This window comes from Pseudonaja textilis, chromosome Z, assembly GCF_049901715.1.
Source record: "Pseudonaja textilis isolate UNSWEBS1 chromosome Z, rPseTex1.2, whole genome shotgun sequence".
Taxonomy (NCBI): Eukaryota; Metazoa; Chordata; class Lepidosauria; order Squamata; family Elapidae; genus Pseudonaja; species Pseudonaja textilis.
Genome location: NC_142008.1, coordinates 102,230,630 through 102,257,307, shown reverse-complemented (window position 1 = coordinate 102,257,307; position 26,678 = coordinate 102,230,630). Strand labels below are relative to the sequence as shown.

The following is a 26,678-nucleotide window of genomic DNA, read 5'->3' as shown; positions in this document are numbered from 1 at the left end:
CAAGAGTCCAAGTTTCACCCTTTTGTAAGTCAGAGAACAACATATTCTAGGGGCTTTCCCAGATTGCCTTTTTAATACCAAGAAAAGCAAAAAAAATTGAAAATTTGTCCTTTCTCTCTCTCTGCCTTACCCATTAGAGCTTCACTGCTATTGTTCTATAGCTACCTCTTTTAAATTTTTCTTTACCTGCCCTTCATTAAGCACAGTAGAAATATGGGCTGCTCATCACCAGCTTTTTGGTTCACTCTTCTTCCCATTAGCTCACACTCTGGGAGACCAGATTTAGCAAATTAAGCAGAGAGATAGACATATACCTGCATACGTTCTAAGACAAACTCTTTTTTTCTTATACGGTATTACATTCTTTTTATTTTGCTCTCCTTTTCTCTCCCTGCCATTCACACGGGATAAGGGAACTTGTTTCTCTTGGACCCACATGCTCATTTGGTCCCATCCTATTTCTCCCCCTTCAGCATTAGCCATGATGCATATTTTCATGGGTTTAGGCTAGTGGGGAGGGTGGGGAAAGGGAGGGGAGATAGACCCAGTGTCAGTTTCAAAGGCAGGAGGGATTAGCTACCCTCCAAACTCATCCGCCCCCTGTGGTAGTTCTCTCCAGATGTTGCTACATCTGGATCCCATTCCTATGGCTCCCGTCAGCAGCTGTAGAATTTGCAGGCATCACCAGCTGCTCTTGGGATGGGGTACAGCAGTCGGTAAAAAAGAGGCTTAATCGGTTCCCTTTTCCAGTGGCCAAGGGCAGGTGCCGCAGGAGGGGATGCTTTAGGACATAGTCTCTACCTTCATGGCTTGTTCAGCTTCTTGATTTGTGATTTCAAGAGAAGAATATTCTTAACCTGTGGCACAAGAAAGATTTTTCAAAAAATCTATACTCTCTGCAGCGTCTTTCTTCTGACTAGTGCTCTCCCAGTTTCATTCATCTTTAATGTCCTGTTGACTAGTTATATTGAGAGCTATGTGGTACCAATTGGGGGATTAAGGGTAAATCCCCTGGATGCTATTCCATACGGGAGGAGGGGGAGAACCTTTGAAAGTTTGAGTTTAACACCCAGTTTCCTTGCCAACATACTGAAAGCCTCTTTTGGCTGCGGGGTGGGTGGGTGAGAGCATGACACAGGAATTGTAATATAACAGGAATATTTGGAGGCTGGCAGTTTAGTTATAAAAAATAATTGGGTAGTGTTATGGAGTCTCCAAGAGCTAATTTGATGTAATGGTCAAGATATCAGATAGAAACTGGGAGAGCATGAATTCTAGTTCTGTCTTAGGCACAAAGGCAACTGGGTATCTTTGGACTAGTCACTTTCTCTCGCTCCTAGGAAGGAAGCAATGGCAAACTATTTCCAAAAAACTTAACAAGAAAACTTCAGCGACTTGTCCAGGCAGTTAGCAGGAGTCAACACTTACTCAAAGGCACATACAGAAAGTCAGTGGGAAATATTTTTTAAGGAGTTGTATGAATGTCTAGTCAGTGCCAGGAATCCAACTTGTAAAAGGCAGTTTCGTTAAATATTTGCAACGTATTTCTCAGCACCTTTGAACATTTCCACTTGTCTTGGCCCATTGTCTCAGATGTGATTGTGGAATGTATCATTTCTGAAAAACTTATATTTCTGTCCCCTTTGGCTTTTCCTGATGAAGCAATTGCAACTTTCATGCTTTGGGTTGAAAGACAGTGGTTTTATAAAAGATGATAGTTGGAAAAGATAACATTAATTCAGGGTTTCAGTGGGAACAAATATAGCCAAGTTTAACCTGGATCTAAATTGTGGTCATTTAAGTCTGGGACATGGTTTTATATGAGCAATTTTAAAATAGCATATTCTATTCAGGAGCTCTCATACCAATAGCACTCAGTGTAAAATAATGTAATTTACATTAATTTTCAAATGTATTCAAGATATAGGACCAGCCTCAATCTGACCAACCTTCTGAGATATATGTCAGCTAGATTTTATAAGTATATAGATTTTCTAGCCTGCTACATTTTGTAGAATATTATAAACCTTTTGAATTTTTGCAGTCTAAGCAACTTTTACAAGTTGATGTACTCTAGCGGTTGGTGTGTATATCTCTCTCCTCTACGCTGCCGCCCCCCAAATCCAATTTGGAAATACGAATTTTAATCCAACATCTAGATGACAAATGATTACAGGAGACTTTGCCGGAACAAAGTCAGGATGGTAGTTTAACGTTCTCTTCATTGAGAGGGTGTTGTTTCCCTCTTTTGCCAGATCCTATGAGTGACATCAAATTCTCAGCAAAATCCATATTCTTCCACATCTTCCTATTGCCATCCCTTCTCAACAGTGAGGCAATTTTTTTACCTCTGGGTGAGGGACCATTCTCTTTGCTATCTCAGCAGAAGCAAGGATACAGCATGAGATTTGATGGGACCTGAGAAGTCCCGTCTTTCAGACACATGAACAGCAAAGAATCACAAGTGCCTGTGAGAGACACAACAACAAAAAGACTGCCATTGCAACACAGGCTGGCTTGCATCACCAAATATCCAAGCAAGACCCCACTCTGGGGGGTCATGAATAAAGCCCAGAATCTGCTTGACTGTGGCCGAAGGAAGGCTTGAAACCACAGGTAATCCTCCCACCCACTTTTGTCTATGTACTTTTATTGCACTTTTGTCTATGTGTTTTTTATTCCTAAACCAAGCTGGATTGCTTTCCTTTTGGAAGAGAGCATATGTAGTATTTATGAGAAGTGCACACACATTAAAAATGATGTACATTTTCATCATGCAGAATGGCTTCAGATTCCATATGAGCACAAATGCCTCTTCTGAAAGCATGCATGAGTTTTTTTTAACCTTCTGAACTTAAAAAGTTTAATGAACCAGATTGTTCAAGGGTGCATCTTGAACTCTTAAAGTTCCTTTAATGAATAGCAAAGAGATGTACTCATATGAGATCTGAAGATTTCTGAATCGTTTCTGAAGTATGCAGTGCCTTAGTGTTTATTATAATTATCCTAATGAAAAAAGAATTTCTGGGAGATGAAAAACTACTAATGGGCTTTTTTATGGGAATGGTAAGAAATATAGTTTACTGGTATCTGGCATTGATTGAGATTTATACAAGTAAGACTGGCTTTAATCTAGCATTTAATACTTTAATTCAGTATTTAATACTTCTAGCACTTCATACCTGATTACTAACAACTATGAATTGGAGATACTGAGCTGTGTTTAGCTCAATATTAGCTAACTAATCTCATAATTATTTTGCTGATAACATCAGATTTTTTTTTAAACTAAGTCCAGTCTGGACAGCCTTACTGTGAATCTCCAATCTGAATACCAAGAGGCTGGAAAACATGATACACTGGAAGTCCCATTGTTCTCAGGGATTTTATATAAGAAAAGCAAATATGCCAACTGAAATGCCTCTGAATGAACTACCTGAGCTTATTTTTGCTTCAGCAAGATGCTTAATGGAATATCTGAGACACTGCATTCTGGGAAGAATTAAGATGGATGCTGCAATTGTATCAGATGAGATCCTTTTAGATAAGGGTTTTCTCAATCTTAGAATGGAATTGGCCCAGCTAGAAAAGTGGAGGATGATGGAAAAGGAGAAGAAGGGATGAGAGCTGATAGCTGATGATCAATATCAATTTATTGTTGCTTTCTTTTTTCTGCATAGGTCCCCGCTGTGCAGAGTGATGCTTATTCTGTTCCATGCCATGGTCACCCCATTGCTCTGTGTCATCCAGGCTGCCCCCTTCCCAACTCCTATATCCTCTTTAACACCACTGATACTCTCTGGGCTGAGACTCCCCTGAGGGATTGGGACCTCTTCTCTCCACGTGTCACTCTGTCTAACCAAGCTCCCGAAGAGCCCCCCTTGCTTTTCCTCATGGAGGACTCCAATACCCAACCTGGACAAGCTGCTAATAGAACATTCAAATCCAAACGGTCATTGGAAGGGTCCCTGCGCCGGGGAGAAATGTCTGTATGTGACAGTGTTAATGTGTGGGTGACAGACAAACGGACAGCTGTGGACATCCGTGGCAAAACGGTGACAGTGCTGTCTGAGGTCCAGACACTTACAGGCCCCCTCAGGCAATATTTCTTTGAGACCAAGTGTAATCCAGCTGGCGGAACTGTGGGTGGTTGTCGGGGTGTGGATCGACGCCATTGGATCTCTGAGTGCAAGGCTAAACAGTCTTACGTGAGGGCTCTGACTATGGATTCTGACAAGATTGTTGGTTGGCGCTGGATCCGGATTGACACTTCCTGTGTCTGCACCCTACTCACACGCACTGGTCGGACGTAGGAAAAAAGGGCATAGACCATGAACTCATTTTGGCCAATCAAAGCATGGCCAGCTCTCTTAATATATTCAGTCATGGATTGGAATAATTTCTAAATTTAACTCAGCTTTCCTTGGCCAAAGTGTGTGTGTGTTGTATGTGTGTGTATGTGTGTGCTTGCATGTACATGTGCCTGTGTGATTAACAACTTCTGGGCTTCACTGCTGATTCCATTTGTGCTGCAGCAAAACCAAGGGAGAGGTATGCCATTATGACCTTAAGCTCTGGGTATTTGCTGCCCAAGTGGAAGAACCCTGGTTTCTCTTGTTGAAAGGGCTGGAAGAGGAACTTTAAAGCCCTACTTGGGGAAAGTTAGGTATTGTTATGGCTGGAGGACTGCATTGTTCATGCAAATTGGTGGGTAGTTCAAAAGAAATTAGTGGGTCTTTTGCAATCAAAAGGATCTCAGTGATTACTACTTGTGATCCAGGCATAAGTATCAATGTCCTTTTCTACAATCCTCAGGAACCTTGCAAATCACAAGGGCCACCCCTCCCCCCATGTTTTTCCTTCTGTGCACTCTCAGGATTTTTCAAAATGTCTACCCTCGGGGAACATTTCCCATTTCCACACATCTGCCAAGGATTCCCTGCAAATGATTAAAAAGTTTTTTTAGGGCATGTTTGAAAGTGCATTGTCTGTACATGTGTGGCCAGCAGCCACACCTGCTGAGCCTCACCTCCATTCTGTGCACACAGCCTAGAACTTTAGAGAATGCATTGGAAGGGAAATTAAGACGTTGTGGGAGGTTCATCCACCTATGTCTTGAAAAAACATTTGATTCACTACTGAAGGCCTTTGGAATAGTTTTGAAAAGCAGTCTCTCAGGCAGAAGATGTTTACTTCCGGAATTCATTCTTTTTCCAGTTTACCCCTCTCTTTCTATTTATTACCGCATCTCCATCTCTTTGTCTGTGATGCAATCCTGTCATATTATTAACTTATTTGTGTGCATTTATTCTGTGGGAAAATAATTTCTAGGGGAATGTGTGTGTGTATGTGTGTGTGTGTGTGTGAGAGAGAGAGAGAGAGAGTGAGTGTGTGTGTGTGTGTTGGGTGGATTAAAAGTGAAGTTCTCAACTTCCTTTCCATTGTCATGAATATTTACTTTTGAGGGCTGGGGAATGGAGGCAGAGGAAGCCAGTACAAGCAAACCTTGAATTGTGTCCAGTCCATCCTGACACCCCAGTTCAGCCTTTCTAATATTTTTGGTTATTAGTTCATTTGAAGTGCCCACAGGCTCTCCACCTGAGTCACTGTTTGGATTGCTCTGTGACCTTCAGTGCCACCTGGAAGATGAAAATAACATTTGCAGAGTCCTAATAGGAGTCAAGTTTTCACGAAACATTCATGGAATTTTCTTAGAAACAGTACAGAAGCAATTTGCCATTATCACAGTCTGAAATTAGCTTTCAACTTTTAAGTCTAACCCATGTTTCTCAATTTCAGTGACTTTCAGATGTATGGACCAACTCCTAGGCTGGGGAATTCTTGGAGTTGAAGTCCACACATCTGAAAGTCACTGAGATTGAAAAACATTGGTATAGACACTACCCTGGGATTTCTTGAAGTTTCCCATCAAATTATATCCAGGCTCAACCCTATTTAGCTTCTGAAACTAGAGATCAACCAGATGCTTCCCTCAAAGGTAAACAACCTTCCTCTGTACAGGTGCTATATTTAACATTTTGGGAGTGAGAGAGGCTGAGAGCTGCACACATTCTATCAGAACTATCAATTTTCAGTAATCATTGTCAGATGAAGTACAAAAACATATAATTTAGATGTTGCTGCCCACTCTGGTTTAGGTATGGATATTTTTAGTATTAAGAGCATGCTGTGGACTAAAACCAACATTACTAAACTTAAGAGAAATCATATATGAATTTATGTCCAGTATTAATCTGACTAGATTGTACAGCACCAGATTACTGCTTAATCTTGCCAAATTATAAGATCCTATTCTAAAGAATTTTTAAAGCTATCAAAGGGAAACATTTCAACAATGCGCTAAATATCATAGTACCATACTGAGACACTGGAGATTTTGACCTTTTGTTTCTATCAAAGAGTTGTGAATAGAAAAACTTAATGCAAGTGTCAACTGTGACCCTTTCAGTGTCATTTGGATTTAAAAGGAGAAGCTGATAGAATAGGAAAAAGAACAGTGAGAAGAAGAGAATGTAGCTTAATGGATAAAACTGGAGGAAAGTATAGCCTAATGACTGAAGGTAAACATGTATATTATTAATGTTAAAAAGGATCTCAGGGTACAAGATTGGTGGTACTGTAGACATTTGATTTAGAAAGGCTTAATAAAAATTCCTTTCTTAATATTACTAGGGATAAGTGTGGATCATTATACATGTTATATAGCCAGAATAGCATCTCCAGTGAAGAAGAAGCAACTCAGCTTTGACAAGCTCAGAAAAAACTCTAAATTTTGCAAACACTCTTGAGGAAAATAAAATTTAAAAGAGAAAGAAAAACACCCAGTAAGATGGAGGCATCTGTGGAAAAAAATGAACAAATTTAAGGACAGGATAGATGTATGCTCCAGTTCTTTGTAATGCAGTTCCCATTTATTATGAATTTGAAGATTATCCCAAAATTGAGCACTTGGCACTCACTTTGGAATTATAAGAATGATTGCTTGCGTGATAATGGTATAGGTAGTCATTAATCATAATGCAACTTGCTCATTAGAGTTGTAAGTCGCAATGGTTGTAAAGTGGATCACCACTTGACCGGATCCATTTTTATGAACAGCATTAAGTTGACTATTATTTGCTATGTTCTGTTTTTGTTGAAAAGTGTAAGTAACTTACAGTTTTCAGTCTTAATTTGTGATCATATGACTGCAGGATGCTGCAAACAGCCATAAATGTGAGTCGGTCCCTAACACTTGAAATGCAGTCACATGACCATGTGGAGTGGGTAGCTGTCAGAACTTTGGAACTACCATATTTTTTGCTCCATAAGACACACTTTTTTGTCTCCCAAAAGTGGCTGGAAATGTCTGTGTCTTATGGAGTGAATATTGCTGAAGCCCTGCCGGCTGTCACCCTTCAGCCATTTTTGGCCTCCATGCATCCCGTTTTGGGCCTCTGCATGCCCCATTTTTGGCCTCCAAAGCACCCTGTTTTCGGCCTCCCTGTGGTCTGTTTTCAGCCCAAAACAGGCGGTGGAGTTTGTCACCGCTGCTCCCCATCAATCCTCGCCACCTTGAACGGGCTGTAAACGGGATGCATGGAGGTGGCAATAGGCGGGGATCTGCATGATGATGGCGATCGATGGCAGAAATCCTTGCTGCCTGGAAAAACTGATTGGCGGGAGGCCCATCCAACTGCCAATCAAATGCTCATGCTAAATCAGGCTGCTATAAAGTGCTGAAGCTCACCAGGCTGTTTGCTGTTTGCTGCAAGGATGCTAGCCAGATAAATACCAGATGGATGCTGGGAAGCAGATGCAGATTTTTTTTTCTTGTTTTCCTTCCCAAAAGCTAGATGTGTCTTATGTTCTGGAGCATCTAATAGTACAAAAAATATCATAGGTTATTACTATTGTTTGGTTGGTCCCTTGTAACTTTGAATGGCTGCTAAGTGAATGGTTGTAAGTTGAGGACTACTGTACTCTTTGCAAAAGAACTGCAAAACCACCATTCTTTGATCCAAAATCTTTCAGGTAGTTACATGTATTTGCTCCATAAATAACATTTCCCTATAGAAAAATGAATAATTGGGTTTTCCAATACTATGCAAACTAGAATAGAAAATTTAATTTTTGGACAATCTGGGCAGTCAAAATTGTTTTATGGTGAATTAGACCAAAAAAGCTTCATTTGGTGCAGCTATTATATTTTCCTACTCAGCTCCACAACATTGTTCAAGGTATTTACCAGCTTGATCATGCCAATTTTGTCCTTATAGGGTCCTAAACAGAGTTGCTGCTGTCAATATGCACAAGTTTCCCACTTTTCGGTATTCCTGGATATCACTAAATGATTTCTTGCATCCTCATTTCAGTCTTTGTCCCATTATATGGTGCTTTAAGCACCTCAAAGCAGTTGCTGCTATGCTCACTCTCCTTTGCCAGGTTGCTTGTGATGTGTGCGGGAGGGCAAAGTGTGTGGGTCAAAGAGAGGCCTGCTCCCTCTCCTTGCAAGGAGACCAGGCTTTCTAACCAAAGCATCCTCAGCTATAGGATGGGAGATGACCAGGAGAGGAGGGGCAAGGGGATGGTGGATGGGCTGCTGGTGGCCGAGTGCTAATGCAGAACTTCCCTCAGACCCTCCCTCCCTCTCATAATCTTCCTTCCTTCCCATCTTCCTTCCCTTCTTCTCATTCCCTTCTTCCTTCCCTCCTTCCTTCTCCCCTTCCCCCTCCTCCTTCCCACTCCTTCTCCTCCTCCACCCTTACTCCTCCTATCCTTACCTTTTTCTGTTCTTTCTTCCTTCCACCCCCCCTCCCTCCTTCTCATTCCCATCTCCTTCTCTCTGTCAACTCTGAAGTGAACCTGGCTGAAGCCATCTTTTCCTGCCTCACAGTTGCCATGAAGCCTGAGAAAGGAGGGTTGGTGGGAGTAAATAGCCCAGCTTACAGTCAAAATAAAAAGTTTTCCTTTGGGAATCAAGATCAGCATACAGGTTTGCCGCTAGGAGTTTCTTGAGCACTTGGCATACCAGCATCTCAGTAAAGATGAGAATGTTATCTAAGTATACAAGGACCTCCTTGTGTTCATGTAGCACCTCACTGATTAGTTGCATAAATACTGCAGGGTCTCCCTGCAGCCCAAGGGCATGACTTTAAGTTGAAAACTTCCGAGGGGGCAATTGAATCAATGAAGTTTTGCATGAACACCTATACAAGGAGGTCCTCATATACTTAGATGACATTCTCATCTTTACTGAGATGATGGAAGAACACATCAAACTGGTGTGTCAAATGCTCAAGAAACTCCTAGTGGTGAACCTGTATGTTAAATTATGTAAATGCAAGAGTTGGCTTAATGTCAGCATTCCAAGAAATGCACCAATTGAAAGTAGAATTCAGAGGCAGGTAGATTCTTCTAAGAACATGTTTATTTGCTACATCATATCAGCACAGCTGGTGAAAGACAACTCTGAAAGTTCCTGTGGTTTTCATCTAATTAAAAGATTAATACTTCTTCCCTCCCCAGTGTCACCAGTTACATTGTCCAATGAATATGTCTGGCAGGCTCCTCTTTTCCTTCACCAGCCACCTATTACGATGATCTTGGTTCCCATAGGAAAACACTTTATTTTGACTGTAAACTGGGCTATCTACTCCCCACTTCTTTCTCAGACTTCATGGCAACTGTGAGGCAGGACAAGATGGCTACAGCCAGGTTCACTTCAGAATTGACAGTAAAGTTCGAGCAAGTGGCTGGGAGATTGCGACAATGTCCAGAGAGATAACTGGTCTACTTCTTCAAAGAGGGCCTGGACCCCGAGCTGCTAAATGCATGTACTTACTGAGTGATCCCTGACCAGATCCACAAGTGCTATCGGATGGCAGTAGTGATGAACCTCAAGCTAAAACAATACAAGCAACGTGGAGCCAAGCCTAAGACCCAATTGGAGAAGTGACAACTGGGAAGGTGATCAATCCTCGGTCAAGCTGCTGACGCTTCCAGTGGAGTTCATAGCCACCCATCAAATGCTTTTGCTGTGGCCAGGTCAACCCTTTAAATGGACCCTAGAATGCCAAAAGGCATTTGAGACACTCAAAAGACTATTTGCCAAAGAACTGATCCTTAAGGACTCAGACCCGGATCAAGCATTGTGGTCCAAGCAGATGCCAGTGATGTAGCAGTGGTTGCAGTCCTCCAAAAAAATGTGGAGGGGAACCTCCACATGTGCATATACCTCCAGAAAACTAACAGAGACTGAAATGAGATGGACAATGTGGGAAAAAGAAGCATATGCAGTCTGCTGGGCTCTACTAACCTGGTGCCACTTCCTTAAAGGGAGCCAAATGCCATTTGAAGTATAGACAAACAAGAAGAAACTGGAGGCACTTAGGACCCTGCGGAAGCTCTCCCCTAAGCAGATCTGATGGGTGCAGTATTTCAACTGCTTCAATTTCACTTTAAAATACATCTAGGAGGGCCTTTTAGCTGATGCTTTGTCACAAATGCCACAATACAACAGCAAGGGTGAGGAGGTGGTCCACGCTATGATGCCCCACCAAGGAAGCCAGCCAAGCCACTACCAGACAACAAATGCAGAGACAAAAACCTGATGAGGGAGGCGGTTTGATTCAACAGCTGAAAACTGAGCTACCCACTGATTCATGGAACGGAGACAACAAAGAGTTAATGACCCTCAGAGACAGACTAGTCTGGAAGGTCTCCAAACTGCATAACCCCAGCAACCTGTGCCTCCAAGTACTGGAAAGGAGCCATTACAGCAAGCAAGCAGGCTACTGGCTTCCTTAAAACCCTGTAATTGGCCAGGAGACAGTTTTGGTGGCCAAAGATGAAAATGGACATCAAGGACTATGTCAAGAGCTGCGCTACCTGTGCCACAATGAAAAAACAACCAGGGAAGCCCCGAGGACTGATCCAGCAACTGGATGACCCTTCCTGACCATGGGAGGAAATAGCCATGGATTTTACAGTAGACTTCCTGAGAGTGTGGGAAACGCTGTCATCTGGACAGTGATTGACCTCTTCTCGAAGCAAGCCCACTTTGTAGCCTGCTCCAGTCTCCCAACAGCCCACAAGCTGGCCAAACTATTCATGAAACACATTTACAGGCTGCACGGTGTCCTGATGAGAATCATCTCCAACTGGGTGGGGTCCAAATTACAACCAAATTCTGGACAGAATTTGTAAGGTCCATTGGATCTTCCCAGGGGCTTAGCTCTGCCTTTCATCTGAGTACTAACGGAGCCGCGGAATGTATGAATGCCGCGGAATGTATGAATGCATGGTAGAACAGTACTTGAGGTGTTGCATTAATTATCAATGAACTAATAGGGCAGACCTGCTACCTTTTGCTGAGGTGGTGTACAATGCAATGCACAGCAGCACTGGGTTAAGCCCTTTCCAAATCACAAGTGGTATGGATGCCTGAACTCCCCAGAGAGTGACCCTCCTTCATGACCTTAAATGAGTGGATGAAGTTACTAAGGAAAGTGTGGGAGAATGTAAACATGCCCTTCAGGAAACTGCAAAGACCCATAAATACAAGCTGATAAACATAGGTCCCTTCAATGACCCTTTCAAATAGGGAGTAAGGTTTACCTCTCTACCAAGAATTTAACTTTAAAACTACTCTGCAAAAAGCTAGGACCAAAATTCATAGGTCCCTTCCCCACCGTGAAGATCATTAACCCATCACAATGGAGCTGAAGTTTCCCGCCTGCTAGGAAAAGTGCATCCAGTATTCCATAGCAGCTTGTTAAAGCCAGCAATAGGGTCTTAGCTGAGACCAGTAGACTGGACTGCCCCAAAGCCGATCGTTGTACAGGAAGAAATGCATTATGAGATAAAGCAAATCCTAGACTCTAGACTGTATAAGGGAAAGCTTCAATACATGGAAGGGGTACCCGTTGTCCAAAGCCACATAAAGAGCTGGGATATAAAAGCAGATAGACCAGCTAAGCAATTTTATTATAAATACCCTCAAAAACCAAAAGTATCGGGGGGGGGAGGGAGGAGTGGATTATTGAAAATCTAATTCCTCTCCATTTGAATTTTTCAGGAAATTCTCTCCAATTAAAGGGGAGAGGTCCGACTGTCAACTCTGAAGTGAACCTGGCTAAACCATCTTGTCCTGCCACACAGTTGCCATGAAGCCTGAGAAAGAAGGGGAGGGGGAAGTAGATAGCCCAGCTCACAGTCAGAATAAAGTGTTTTCCTGCGGGAACCAAGATCATCGTAACAGGTGGCTGGTGAAGGAGGAGACGAGCCTGCCAGCCATATTCATTGGACAATGTGACTGAGGACACTGGGGAGGGGGGAAGTATTAATCTTTTAATTAGGTGAAAACCACGGGAACTTTCAGAATTGTCTTTCACCAGCTGTGCTGATATGATGTAGCAAATAAACATGTTCTTAGAGGAATCTACCTGCCTCTGAATTCTACTTTCAATTGGTGCATTACTTGGAACACTGACTCTCTCCCTCTCTCCCTTCCCTCCTTCCTTGCTTCTCATTCCCAACTCCTTCCTTCGTCCACACTCGGGAAGGGATAAGGGGAGGGAGAGAGATTGGCCGTGCTGATGGTGGATGTGCCACTAGCGGCTCTGGCTTTCCATGTGGGGGCAGGAACAATTCTGGAGAAAGGGAAGCCTTGTGTGCTGAGAGGACAGGCCAGCAAATGTGCCATGGAGGCTTGTGGTGTCATCTCAGCTGAATTGTGGTCAGCCTTAGATCTGACCAATGGGGCAAACTGGAAGCCAGCAAAGGGCCACCCCACTGCCTCAACCAAAGGGACGCCTGCGAGGGAAGCGAGGGCAGACCAGCGAGTGGAGCATGGAGGTGCTGGTGGCAGCACAAGGCTGATCTAAAATTTGTGGCAGTCATCTGGGCCAGAACATGGTGAGCCTTAGATCTGACCCATGCAGCTCCCAGAGCCAGCAAAGGGCCACCCCGCTGCCTCAGCCCCACCTCCTGGGCATGTGCACAGAAGGCGGTGAGTGCTGGCTTCATAGGTGAAAAGGAAGTGCTCAGAATGCAGTCACTGTGCAGGGTGAGATGGTCCCCAGGGATGCCAGGTCCTATGCACTCTCCACTGCCTGTGCAAAGGCCCAGTCGGCAGGGTGGAGGTGGCCCCTTGCCAGCCCCACAGATCTAAGGCTGACTGCATTCTGGACTGGATGGCCACCACCATATTGTAGATTACCATTAATCTTCCATTCTTCCTTTCACTCACCTCCTCCCACTCATGATTGTATGATTGTAACTTTGTTGCTTGTAACCTTACGATTTTTATTGACTGTTTTCTAGTTTGATTTGATTGCTTATTGTACCGTATGACTATTATTAAGTGTTTGTACCTTATGATTCTTGATGAATGTATTTTTTCTTTTATATACACTGAGAGCATTTGCACCAAGACAAATTCCTTGTGTGTCCAATCACACTTGGCCAATAAACTATTCTATTCTATTCTATTCTATTCTATTCTATTCTATTCTATTCTATTCTATTCTATTCTATTCAGCCCGGTCTACCCAGTATGAGGAGGAAACATCAAGCCAGCATGGCTTCATCCCTAATCAACCCAATTCAAAGAGGAAACATACCAGGAGTTTGGGGAATGTCATTAAGCTGCCATGCCCACCCAGTCAACCATACCCATGCAGTTGGCCATGCCCACCTGCCCACCCTGAGGTCAATCACAGCCCTGATGCGGCCCTTAATGAAATTGAGTTTTGACACCCCTGCTATACAGCATAAAACATTCTCAGATAAGTATAATTCCAAGCTGCAATGTGGGGTCTCGTCAACAAAGGGCAAAATCAGATAGCAATTTTTATCTGGAAAGGAACCAGTTGCAGTGCTATAATCTTAATTCATTCCTCCTGTATATTTTTCTGTGCATCCAGATCTCTAATTTATTCAGATTTTTTCTGCATTAATTATTTTTTCTGCATTGATGAATTCATTAAGTAATTATGTCCCCCTACAAGAGGCTTCTGGATACTTTGCATTATGGATTTACAAACATATTTTAGACATTGAAAAATGAGACACTACATTTAATTGCTCACAAAACATCCTTTAATATATTCTTATGGCCTTCTTTGATCCATTTTTGTTGCTAATACAGCTATTTTCCTTCTGTTCAATTGTGATTTGACACTGCCTCCTTCCTTCCAAAGGTTGAGAGGAACCAATGGCTGAAGATCACCCAACTAGCAGGGTGTCCAAGGCAAAACTAGAGTTCAGGTTCTTCTGGTTTCTAGACTGATGCCTTAACTTACCCACTACACCAAACTGGTTCAGAAATGCTAAAAGGCTGAGACGTTGAAGACAAAAACCAACCCGTTGGACTTGAGCAGTATACTGAGTCTCAAGTCACTTTAAAGACTAGCAAATATTTTAAATGTAGGATAACATAGCGTTAAACTTCAACATAGTTCTCACTATCATAACATTTCCATTGCATTTTCCATCGAGTTCACTGGCTGGGGAATTCTGGGAATTTAAGTTTAAGTAATCTTCAAATTGTTAAAGTTCAGATACACTGATCCAGACACGAGATAATTGTAGTCTTGCCAAATCTGGATTATGAACATCAACTAAAACTTTTTTTTCATTTTGCAATATAATCTTGCATGTGGCTATTCAGAACTGGCTCTAATACAGCATTTCTGAGGCTTTGCACATAAACGCAAGATCAAATCTGCATTATTTGGTACTAAGTGCCATCTAATGGTTATCATTGGAATTGCAAGTCTTTATAATCGGTGAAGAATTACAGAGCATGCACCGAGAGCGAACGAAAAATTTTAAATGAGTCGGGTGCTGAGAAGAGTTATTATCGTAATGAGTCTGGTAACTGAATGAAAAACCGTTTGCACTTCAAGGTACGTTTAATCACCGATCCAATTTCTTGGAAGAAGAATAAATGAAAATAGCAACATACTTGCAGAAAGGGGAGGGGAGGCAAAGAATAGGGATTAAAAAATCCCGGAAACGAACATTTATTTTTTTCAAATATGGCTAGTTCAAACTGTCCCTGGACACAGCAGTCCTGGTTTCTATTTTTTCTTCTTTTTGTAACTGCTGCACTTTCTTCAATCGAATCAAAAGAAAGAGCAACAAGACGTTAGGCTGAAAAGAGTTCTATCACCCGGGCAACATTTATCACAAACATTCTATAAGTCCCGCCCCTTTAGTGACCCTCTTGTATTCGCCGCTGCCGCTAAGGCAACACTCCATTAGCAACCATGTCCAAAAAGCAGGGGCAAAGATGGCAGGCACTTTCTCCGCCTTTCCCTTCGCATGGGAGGTGGACTCCGGCGCGCTGGTACCCCCAGAAGGCCGCCGACAAGACTGGAGATTGACTAGCAGTGGAGTGGGGCTCAATTATAGCCCATCATTGCCTTTCCCACCGCCCTATGCGCGAGTGAGCAAGCTGATATTTAGCGGGATAGCTGGTACAATCCGGATAGTTTGTAAACATTAAGATTTGGAGAGGAGGGGATTAAGATCCATCATCATCATCATCATCATTATTATTATTATTATTATTATTATTATTATTATTATTATTATTATTATTATTATTATTATTATTATTATTATTTTTGCGAGATTGCTGGAGTGACACCAAAAAAAACAAACAAAAAACCCCCAGGGCTTGAGATTCTTTTGAGGCAGATCCTGTTTGTATCCATGTGGTCCCCACTTTTATTGATTGCTCATTCTTTTTCTGTATGCTCATTGTTCCTCCTGCTAATTTCCCATTATTAGGCCACGATCCAGGAACCGTTGCCACCTGCCTCCCAGAAAGTATGGCGGGACGAAGTCATTCCCCGGCTGGCTACCACTGCACAACTTGCCCACTGCATGAAAATTCACAGGGAACTTCTAGCTCAACCCCGATACACTGTGTCTGCTTTGCATCCAAGTGTCCACTACAATAAAGAATTGAGAGAGAAGGTAAGAAGTTCTGGGGAAAATTTGGCAATTAGGTGTTCTTCCGAAAGTGTTTGAAAAGACATTAAGAGGCAGATTCCCGATTTTGCTAGATAAAAAGTTACTGTAAGACCTTGCCTGGTTCCCAGGAAGACCTCTAGTGCAGCAGGATGAAGACCCTGACAGTGATATCAATCAGTCCCAGAAGGAACGGGTCTGGGAACACTTAACAAAACCTTATATCATTAGATTTGCTTTTTCCTCTTCCCTCCTGATACGTTTTCCTTTGTGCAAGACTCTTATTGCCTGAAGGCAGAGCCTACATGCAATATTTTAAAAATACCCAGTATTGCTTGGCTGTATTTTGCCTTCATGCTTTTTTCAAATTTCCAAAGCAAAAAAATGGAGATCTATCTTGTTTCAATTACCATGAAGCACTGGCGGGAACAGGTGATAATTAGTAACAAAATGCATTAGGCAAAATATATTTTGCTACCAAAACCAAGTTGCAAATTACCTAAGGCTACTCTGGCATATGAAGTTGGGAGCATCTCACAACCTTTTTTATAACTTTTTACGTTGCATTCAATAATAAAGTAATATCTTCTCTCATAATTACCAGCCAATGATGATTGTAGGGACATGGAATTTGTGAATAACACAAATCATTTTTCTACTTTGAACATGAAGTTTTTAAGAAAACCAACTTGCAACATGAATAGAATCAACACAGATAATCTTAAAAATAAGCAATTTTTCTATTCCCTCCTCAGCCTTAGGATCAGTAATAACTGTCATCAGGTCCAATCATCTGTCCCTCTGCTTTTTAAATACCTGTATAATTTTTAAAATTACTTTCACAAAACATGAAAAACTACAAAACTAATAAAATGCAAAAACAGGAAAGAATAAAGAAAAAAGTGAAAGTAGAATAAAAAAGAACAAATACAAACAGGTTTTCAGTTTCCTTTACAGAAATATTACATTTGCAAATTTCTCTTTTACTGATTATAAAAAACTTGCCTTTTTCTATTCTTTTTTTCTAATCACCCAAACCATAAATCACCTAAATATTTTTTATGTTTCAGGGAAAAAAATAATGGTTACTCTAATTTTTTCTCTAATTTGTCAAAAATAAAAATAGCATCATATAAAATAAAGACTGTTCCTTAGCCATTGAAATCTTTCATGGGTCCTTCTTTAGTTACATTTTTTGCAAATACATCTTAAACCTTTAAACCAAAGTCTGTCTTATACTTCTGTAGTCTGGAAAGAAGACTCATCACAAAAGATATCGCAAGAACTCTTTATCTTGCTGCAAAACAAAAACACTACCTTTCTTTGGCTGTAACTGATTACTTCTTAAAGTGATTAAGGGATGGGAGAGTAAAGCTGTAAAGTCCCTAGTGGTTCCATTACAGTTAGGAGTGTAGATGAAAGTCTAGGATTCCCAGCAGCTCAACTCCTGATCTGGCTGCATAACCTTTTGTGTTTCTGCAGTTTAATCAGGAGCTGCTATCCAGAACCAATGTAGTTAATCTCTCAATCTCCCCTTGATCCAGGGAGATAAAAGCCATGTAGAAATCATCTCCCAGTTGGCTTTCAAAGGCTACAGCAGTTCTCCTCACTTTGGAGAGTATCAAACTGCCACTTCCCAGAGAAAACAACTCAGCTGTCCGACTTTCTACTATATGTTTTGTTTCCTGGACTCTCAACCTGCTCTTCTCACCCACAGCTGAAACTTAGAGCATGGAGGTTCCCCTTGACTATGGAAAACCAGAAGAGTGAGATCCAAGCAAATTTTCGTGGTTGGCCCAATCTGCCACACGACCCCACCTTTCATGCTGGGCCTCAGCCATTTAGACTGGCAGCTCATCATGCAGATGGAGCATCCAAGGTATTTGGAATTCCAGGGACAAAGGGAGGGCATCACACCACATTTTTTTTTCCTGAAGACTCATCTTTTCTTGCCAGAGTCAGGATCTCCAAATTATTACATCCAGCCCTTGCTTATCAATGGAGACCAAGTGGAAAAAGTGGCCAGTTTTAAGTTTCTGGGTGTTACCCTAAAAGAGGACCTGACCTGGGGTGCCTACATTGCAGCCCTGGTCAAAAGGGCCCAGCAGGTATTTTACTACCTGAGACTTTTCAGAAAACAACAACTGAATGAAAAACTGCTGGTGACCTTCTACCGCTGCACCATGGAGAGCATTTTAACATACTGCACCTCTGTATGGTTTGCCAATTGCACAGTGGCAGATAGGAAAGCACTCCAGAGGGTTAATGTCATTGCCCAGAAGATCATTTGTTGCCCTCTCCCCTCTTTGGAAGAGCTTTATGGCTCCCAGTGCCTTAAGAAAGTTCAAAACATTCTCAAAGATCCATCTCATCCTGGGAAGCCTTTTTTTGAGCTATTACCATCTGACAGATGGTACAGAATAATAAAAACAAGGACAAATAGGCTGAAAAACAGCTTCTATCCCAGGGCAGTAGCTCTTTTGAATTCTGCTGTATAGTTCAGTATTGGTGTGATGTCAAGGGTTTCAGGTTCAATGTGTGAAGGGTGAAGGATGTGTGTTTGTGTTTATTTTCATGGTCATGGTCATGATGTGCACTGAAGATGGTGTTTGATTTCATTGTATGAGGTGCAATGACAATAAAGTAAACTAAATTAAGGATGTTTCATTGTGTACATTTTTGCAAAGTTTCTTTGCACAGTTTCTTTTTGATACTGAGCAAATGAATGTTTAAAGTCCTTTAGGCTCTTATCAGATCTATGTGCAGCTTGTGTACATTGAAGGCACAACAACTAGGAGTGGGCTGGGGTTAGAGTTTGCCTCAAATTAGCAGCCTCCAGAGAAGGCTGGATGGCAGCACATTGATAGACTCTGATAGTTTATCTCACAGGGACAATAGATAGCTATTTAAATTTCCCACAGTATCAAGTCTACTAAGGGAATTGTGGAAATTTTAAAAAGCAGATGCCATGGAGGAGGGAATTAGATGGTATTGCTAATTGATGCTGGGCCTGACTGAAGTATCATCATCTTAAAGATGTCTCCTGGAGCAGAGAAAATGCTGCTTAGCAAATTCAGAACATCCTTTCCAATAGTGATCTTTATTCTTTTCACTTTAGTCGGTGGTAGCCACTACGCAGAACAATGACCTGGCTGGAAGACCTTTCTACATCTGTGACAAGGCAGTGCTGCAGCTTAATGAACCCTACTTATCTACCACTGCCCAGGACTTTCGAAGCTTCACACAGTTAGTGGAACATCTGTGGTACCTTTTCCTCATTCCCCCAGTGCCATATAAGTAGTCCTCAACTTAAGATCAAAATGAAGGCCAGAATTTCAGTCATAAGTCATTATGGTTGTTTAAGGGTCTCAGTGGTATTACTACTTTCCATAACACCTTCAGCATCTGTATTTCACAGTAAAGTTAATTTTTAACTTATAACTGTAATTGTGACTGGATTTTGGTTGTAATTCATTACAACTATTAAGTTGAGGCATCTATGCAACCAGACCCAATTTTATGACATTTTTTGCAGTACTTATTAAACAAATCATTTTTTAACTGAACTTTATAGTAATAAGTGTAAACCCATTCTTTCCACTGGGAGTTTTTGCCGGACAACAGGCAAAAAAGTTGTAAACCGTGATCAGATAACTATTGAACCTACAACAGATCATAAAGGAGAGCTGGTTGCGAAGCACCTGAAATGTGGTCACATTATTATAGGGTATGGCATGATATTTTATGACAGACAGACTGTAAAGCATCCTCCTGAACCTGTCATAATTTTAAATGGTTCTTAAATTATTGGTTGTAAGTCGTGGACTACCTTTATTAGTTGTTGAGGAGCAAAGTGGGAGACATATGCTCCTAGACTCTTCAAAACAGATAATTGGAAAAAGGAAACTGGACTCTCTAGAATTTTGCTTTGATTCACAAAACTGTACCTTTATATTTCTATTTTTGCTAACCTGAACTTTTGGCATTCTCTTCATTATCCCATAGAGACAGGTGTCACTTTAATCACTGTAAGTTCCATTCTACCAATTGCACAAAATATGCTAATTTGATCAATGTATAAGTATGACCACAATTGAGCCCAAAATTCCATAATTAAACAAGACATTTGTTAAGTGAGTTTTGCCCTATTTTATGTTCTTTCTTGCCACAGTTGTTAAATAAATCATTATGTTTCTTAAATTAGTTACACAGTTGTTAAGTACATCTGGATTCCTCACCAATGTTGCCTGTCAGAAAGTTGAAAAGGGTAACTCCAGGACAATGCAGCAGTCAGAAAGTTAGTTGTCAAGTGTCCAAATTTTGGTCGTATGAAAAATGATCATAAGTCACTTTTTTCAGTGCCATTGTAATTTTGAACAGTCACTAAATGAATGGTTATAAGTTGGGGACTACCTATATCTTGGTTTGCAGAATTTAGGCCATCTATGCTAGTCTTTAACCATAATAAATTTTGATTCATCCTATTTATTTTATTAGGAAAAGGTGAGAAGCTCCCAACCTCTCTTCTACCGCAAAAGCTGGTAAAACTTGTAATTTTAGTAGATCCAGTTTCACTGAAGTCATAGGGACTAGAAATAAGTCCTTTTTGAAATTAAAGATTAGCTTCTTAGTAAGTTGAATTCTACATTTAATGCTGTATTTAATGCCCTCCAAACAGCACATACAAACTTGAGCAGGATTCTTGCATTACTGTATATAAAGGACAATAGAAGTATCTCCAGAAGTGTCCTTTTCTTGTCCTCTTATAAAATGATCTCACTCTTTACACAACACTGCACATATTTCCTGCTTTTGTCTACCTTCCTGAACTTTATTCTGTTTCCGTTCCCTCATAGGAAAGAACTTCAAGGGTATACTCAGAAGAAAATTCCCAATTTGGATCCTTACCCTCTGATTCGTGTTCCTGGGCCTATGCGGGATCTCCAGATGTTTCCAAAGGCTACCCAAGTGCCCCACCTGATCCTGAACCCAGCTGTACCTCACCGAGGTTTATTCAGCCTGGCCCAAAAAACCTACCAACTTCCCAATGACCACAAGCGTACCTGGGATCGTTTCTGCCCTGTGGAGCAGCCACCCACAGTTTCCTGCCGGGTGCCTGTGGTACAAATCATGTGTGTGCCACACATGTATGAGACGGAGTATAAATGCTATGGAAGTGGCAAACCTATGCCAGTGTGAGATGGACAGAGATTTGCACTCACTCATGATTCCCTTTCTCCTACTTCATCCAAAAAGGAAAAAAAAAATATTTTACCATGTTTACCTTTTGATCACTTTGTTGAAATAACAAAAACAAAAACTCTAGATGCATTCTAAAGGAACGTTTTGACTTATATTTTACCATATTGTCTTAACATTTTAGCCTCAGAAAGCTATGATCAAACTAGATCAAACATAAAAGTTGCCATGCTTGTGCGCTCACTTGAAGAATATTAAGCCCACACAAGTAAGCAAACCAGTTCAGGATTAATGTGCAAGAGTTAATGAGCAAGAATACTGTATATAAAGGAAGGGGATTTCTGGAGTGAGATATATATGCCCTTCTTGGCTTCTTATAGATTAATCTCACTCCATACATAACATGACTTCCGTGGGGATACTTAAAATCTGGTTCCAAAGTTCTAATGGCCAGGTCATCAACTGCATTTTGAGTGTTCAGAAACTGACCTACATCTACAGCTATACATCTGCAGTGTACTGCAGTCATATGAACATGTGATGTTTTTCTAAAAAATGCCCCGTTGTTTGCTTTATGACCATTGTGCTTAACAATTGCAATAAAAAGGTCATAAAATTGATCAATTATATGGGTGCCCATTTTATGATTCTTACAACTTACTTAGTGGGCCAGCTCCATTATGATCATAAGTCAAGGACTATTGTACAATGATATTGAATTCCAAAACAAAAAGTCATAAGGGAGTAGCAAATAAGTAGCATTTTGCTAGGCCTAGATAATACTTCAGGATCAATAGCCAAAGAGATTTGCTTGTTATTCACAAAACAAGCCCCAACAATACAAGCCCCTGTATATTGGCTCTTTGCTATGTGGTTCACATAGCAAGTATAGATAGATTTTCACAGTCAGAAAATAGGTTTGTTATATCTTGCCTGCTTCAGACCCCATTTTGTATAGATGAACCATGAAATGTATTGCTGTACTAGAGTTTGTTAATTTTGGATTGGTTATATAAAATTCTCAAACATTTAAATAATGTTTAAGCAAACAATGACTTAATGCAATTGTTTGAACCCAATCTGAATGTAAAAGATAAATATAATTTTCACATTTATATTCTATCTTTTCTGGTTTATATGAGATTTTCCTATTTTCTCTTCAATATCACCTAGGAAGTTGATTAGCTAGAGAGACAATAACTTGGGTTCCTTTAGTAACAGTGGCACATCTGTAGAAGGAAGCATGGATTGTACTGTTCTAAGTATGGATACATGTTCTAGCCAGTTTTATATTAGGATGCAATACCCAGGACGGATGTTATATAGGGTTTTCAGCAGGAGTGAGAAACCAATGACTCTTAAGATACTTATCTTCAGCCCCATTGTCAATGATAAGGAATGATGGCACCCAATAAATAACTGGTAGACCATATAGTCTGGGGTTAGAATTTTGGATTGACAATAAGCATTTGCAGATTGTTCCATAGCTAAACGATAGTCACAAGGTGACTATCCTCTAAAAAAACACTTTATACAATTGTGGTATGAATAATATGTGAGAGACCAAAGCAGTATTTATGATGTGAGCTTCTGGGAGATGGCATATCAATGTACATATTATTCAATATGTAATATGTTCTATCACTAATGGATGTGGTTCTTGAATCATGCCTATGACCTTTTTGATACAATTGTGAATCATGGTGACCATTAAGGGAATCACACAGTTGTTAAGGGAATCTGGCTTCCCCCATTCATTTTGCTTGTCAGAAGCCATCCAGGGAGGTCATAGTGATCACATGACTCCAGAATGCTATGATAATTGTAAATATATATTTTCCAAGTGTCATAATTTTGATCATGTTATGGGATACTACAATAGTAAATGAGGGTATGGGTCCCAAGTTACTTTTTTGAGCATCATCATAACTTCACATAGTCATTAAATAAACAATTGTAAGTTGAGAGTTGTTCTTACATAAACTGTTACTGCATTTCTGTCTACTGATTGCAGAGAAATATAACAACATGGGCAGGCAAAAAAAGCAATGAATATCAGCGACTTCCAACTTCTTGCTGATTTGACCAGATCTGACCACCCTTTGGCAGCCAGTGATGGACCAGTCTACCCAGACATAAGCACCTTGTGTTTGACACCCCTGGTCTACCTGATCTCCAGAGGCTGAAGGAAGGGCCAATTTACCTGCCTCTGGAAGGCTAGATAGCGAATTGGGACCAATCAAAGCAGTAGTATTGAACTGACCACAAATTATTACATTTCCATCTAGCAGGACTCATGGATCCTAGATTCTTGATGCATTCTGTATGTTGGCCTATCGGAATTTCCTTGGTTTAAAAATTATTAGACTATGATGTGCCATTTTGCCCAGTTAAAGGTTACAGACATGAGAGTTTTAGTAGAAATAAAATTCAAATGGAGCCTGTCCATCACAGTTGTAGGTTGAGACCATCATAAAGTGAATCAGTGGTTTATAGGTGTAGTTTTGAAAATCAAGCCAAATGCCAATTTTTAGCAAAACCATAATAAAATACAGTCTCATGACCATAAGACACTGCAAACTGCTGTAATTGCAGTCCAGATGTTGAGAGTCCAAAATGTGGTCACTTGACTAGGGCAGCCCTGACAGTTTGAACTTGAAATCCATGCAGTAAGTATCCCCAGGCAGGTCAGTCATAACTTCAAACAGTCACTAAGCAACTGGTGCTAAATCAAGGATTACCTGTAGTGACAAGTGATACATTACAAGTTTTATTAAAAAATATCCATAGTAAACTGTCCTTGCTTCATACACTTGCATAGCTCAATTCTAAGCATCTCCTGACACATTGTGGCATATTGTCTGTGTATGCTTTGGAGGTGCCTTTGAAAAGAAAAAGTATTTAAGGACTTAAGTGCAGTTTTTAAAAATGAGTCTTAACAAAGCCAATTCACGGCCGCATTCCAAGCATATATATTTTTTACTATTTAGTTTATGAATAGTTTTTCCATGTAGAAAAGAAATCACTGTTAATAATAAAACATGGTTTCCTAAATTTGAAAAGGAGGCATAATCTTAATATCTTTATTAAAAGGCTAACAATGAAACCTAAAATCATAGGCAATTATACTATTCGGACAGAGGTGGTATTCAACGGACCAGATCTGGAGAACCAGTAGCGGAAATTTTGAGTAGTTCAGGGAACTGGCAAATACCACCTCTGACTGGTCCCGCCCCCATCTATTCTCTGCCTCCTGAGTCCCAGCTGATCAGCTGGGTCTTCTTTTGTTGCCCTGCACAGGACAATGGAGCTGGAAAGTGAGGTGGAGAGGGAATGGGATTTTGCAGTATCCTTCCCCTGCCACACCCACCAAGCCATGCCCACAGAACCGGTAGTAAAAAAAAAAAAATTGAATCCCACCACTGCATTCGGAGGTCATTCCCTGTGCTAGGTAACCCACTCAAGAAATCTGAGAGCTGCATTCTCTTTTTTCGACATCCCGTCCCTGATTTCTCATCTTTTTCATTCATAAATCTTGACCAATTAACAAGTATGCCCACGCCTCCTACAGCTGGGGAAACCAAGAGATGCAAAAAAACCTGAGATTTTCTCGGAGTGTGAGTCATGGGAAGCTGTTGGCCAGCCACACTGGTTGAAGTGGGAAACTGTTAGCCAGGAACGTTGTTTGGTGGCCTCGGGCGCAGCAGCGTGGGTTGGGCCAGATAGGACTGGAGCGAAGAGCATGCTCAGCGTGAGGAGAGCTTTAACAGAGCAGCTTTGTGCTTGTGCTGTAACGGCATCTTTTAATGGCACCTATGGGTTAGTCAAACTGGCAAGCTACATCCTCACACTAGAAGGACGTGTCAACCAGCAGTAGGCCACACTGGAAGATGCTCTGGCTGGCCCCATGAGTGAGCAACTGTGAAATTATCTCAACCGATCTCTGCTGGGATGCAGAAAATTCCACCTTCCAGAATTCAGGGATAAGAACTGATTTTGGAAGTAAATCTATTCTCGACTTTAAAAAAAAAACCTGTGGATGTGGTGAAGCATAAACATATGGTCTGTATATCTGTGCGTGATTTGTCAAAGCTGCTAGTGATTCCAGTGTAAACTTTTTTTAAACAATTTTCAATTATAAAGAAAGATGGCTCAGTTTATTTTCAAATGGAGATGAAAGAGAAAGATGGGAGAAGTAACTTTAAAAGTGATAATATAGGCTTTATTTAAAAAACTGGCAGATTTTTAAAATTGCTTTGTCACCTGGAAAAGAGTACTTGCAAACTGAATGGTTGATTAAGTTGCTTCAGTAAAAATATTGCTGGAATAAGAATAAAGTGAAAGTATGTTGTCTTCATATAACACACGCCTCAGATCATATTTTTTAGCATATGGCATATGACCTCTCTGGGCCCTGTGTTATACAGAGAAACTGAGAGGGATGAAATGCATGAGGAGATGTCTAGAGTGCCACTGGCAGAAGTCAGGAGATGAACTCGATCGAACAAGAGTAAGAGCTGCTACTAAGGCCTATCTTGTGGCGATTCATGCGGCGATGTATAAATACTTCTCCACACTAATTGTATCTGCAGATAATCTCCTAGTGACCCTCTTTAAGGTGAGCCATCTCCTCCTAGGGAAGGAGGAGATTGAGGTCCACCTGAAGGGGTATGCTGAGGAATATGCAGATTTTCTGGAAGACAAAAATCACTCAACTTCATTCCCATTAGATGCAGGCAGGCAATCGATCAGGTGGACAGAGCAGAGTGACGGTGGTAGTTGGGGGTGTCTCATTTTCACACATCACACAGCCGCCATTGCTGCCATGCTGACCTATGGGCCAAAGAACATGGGGACACAGCAGGGTGCGTGTGTGAAAATTTGACACTCCTGACTGTCACCACCTCCCCCCTGCCCACCCACTCTATCCATTGCCATTGCCATCCCTGGCCTCTTTGGCCGGAGCTTGGCAGCAACAGTGGCAGTGACAATGGGTATGTGTGAAAATGGGAAGTCCCCGGCTATAACCACCACTCTGTGCTCTCTCCTGCTTGCTCAGTTGTGTGCCTGGCTCTCCTGCCGGTTGCCCACTGCAAGTTATCCCCATGGTGAGCTGGCCATGTGTAGTTGTCCTGCAGCAACTTGGTGGCAGTAAATTGACAAGCAACTTGGCGGTGGCAAGCTGGCCACAACAAATTGTCCTAGATCTTCCTTTTCTGCTGTTACAGTTTAGGGATAAACTACCCAGAGCAATAATATGGCAATTACAACTTTTGGACTGAGGAGGCAAATTCATTAAGCCAAAGTCTTTTTTTCTGATGTGAATTTTTGAAAGAACAAAGCACCATCTATCCATTGCAGAAGATCTACTACTGTCTACTGGTACTTGATAATAGCTCCTGATTCCAGTCATCTATGAGAACTCCCAAAAGCTTTACTCGGGACTCTATTGGCTCACTTGCATTCATTCTGCAAAATTATAGGGCTTTAATAAA

General features: G+C 41.2%; 2 protein-coding genes and 1 pseudogene across 4 annotated transcripts in view; all 3 read left to right on the top strand.

The window, feature by feature from the left end:
* Positions 1–13,197, top strand: part of LOC148124180 (uncharacterized) — a 16,092-nt pseudogene extending 2,895 nt beyond the window's left edge. Inside the window, exon 2 of the transcript XR_015740366.1 lies at positions 12,080–13,197. The product of XR_015740366.1 is annotated as an uncharacterized LOC148124180 (transcript). The remainder of the gene's footprint in view (positions 1–12,079) is intronic.
* On the top strand, positions 3,688–12,086 carry NTF4 (neurotrophin 4). Its single transcript, XM_087917880.1, is given in 2 exon segments — positions 3,688–3,757; positions 3,760–12,086. Coding segments are annotated over 2 exon segments (612 nt in total). The 5' UTR covers positions 3,688–3,699; the 3' UTR covers positions 4,314–12,086.
* A 1,606-nt stretch (positions 13,198–14,803) lies between the features above and the next one.
* SAXO3 (stabilizer of axonemal microtubules 3) lies at positions 14,804–22,295 on the top strand. 2 transcript variants are annotated; one of them, XM_087918447.1, is made up of 5 exons: positions 14,804–14,912; positions 15,802–15,990; positions 17,702–17,863; positions 19,103–19,230; positions 20,841–22,295. In XM_087918447.1, exons 1-5 carry the CDS (start codon positions 14,889–14,891, stop codon positions 21,181–21,183), a joined length of 846 nt encoding a protein of 281 aa, XP_087774573.1. In that variant the 5' UTR covers positions 14,804–14,888; the 3' UTR covers positions 21,184–22,295. The 2 variants fall into 2 exon arrangements, with proteins under 2 accessions (XP_087774573.1, XP_026566560.1); XM_026710775.2 differs by lacking the exon at positions 14,804–14,912 and adding an exon at positions 15,210–15,454.
* The last annotated feature ends 4,383 nt before the right edge of the window (positions 22,296–26,678 follow it).

Bases quoted from the DNA above. Each gene is read 5' to 3' on its own strand.
- SAXO3 (XM_026710775.2), top strand. From the start codon at position 15,299: ATGGCAGGCACTTTCTCCGCCTTTCCCTTCGCATGGGAGGTGGACTCC. The intron at 15,455-15,801 runs GTGAGCAAGCTG...TCCCATTATTAG, and splicing joins TCCCACCGCCCTATGCGCGA to GCCACGATCCAGGAACCGTT. The intron at 15,991-17,701 runs GTAAGAAGTTCT...TCTCACCCACAG, and splicing joins ATAAAGAATTGAGAGAGAAG to CTGAAACTTAGAGCATGGAG.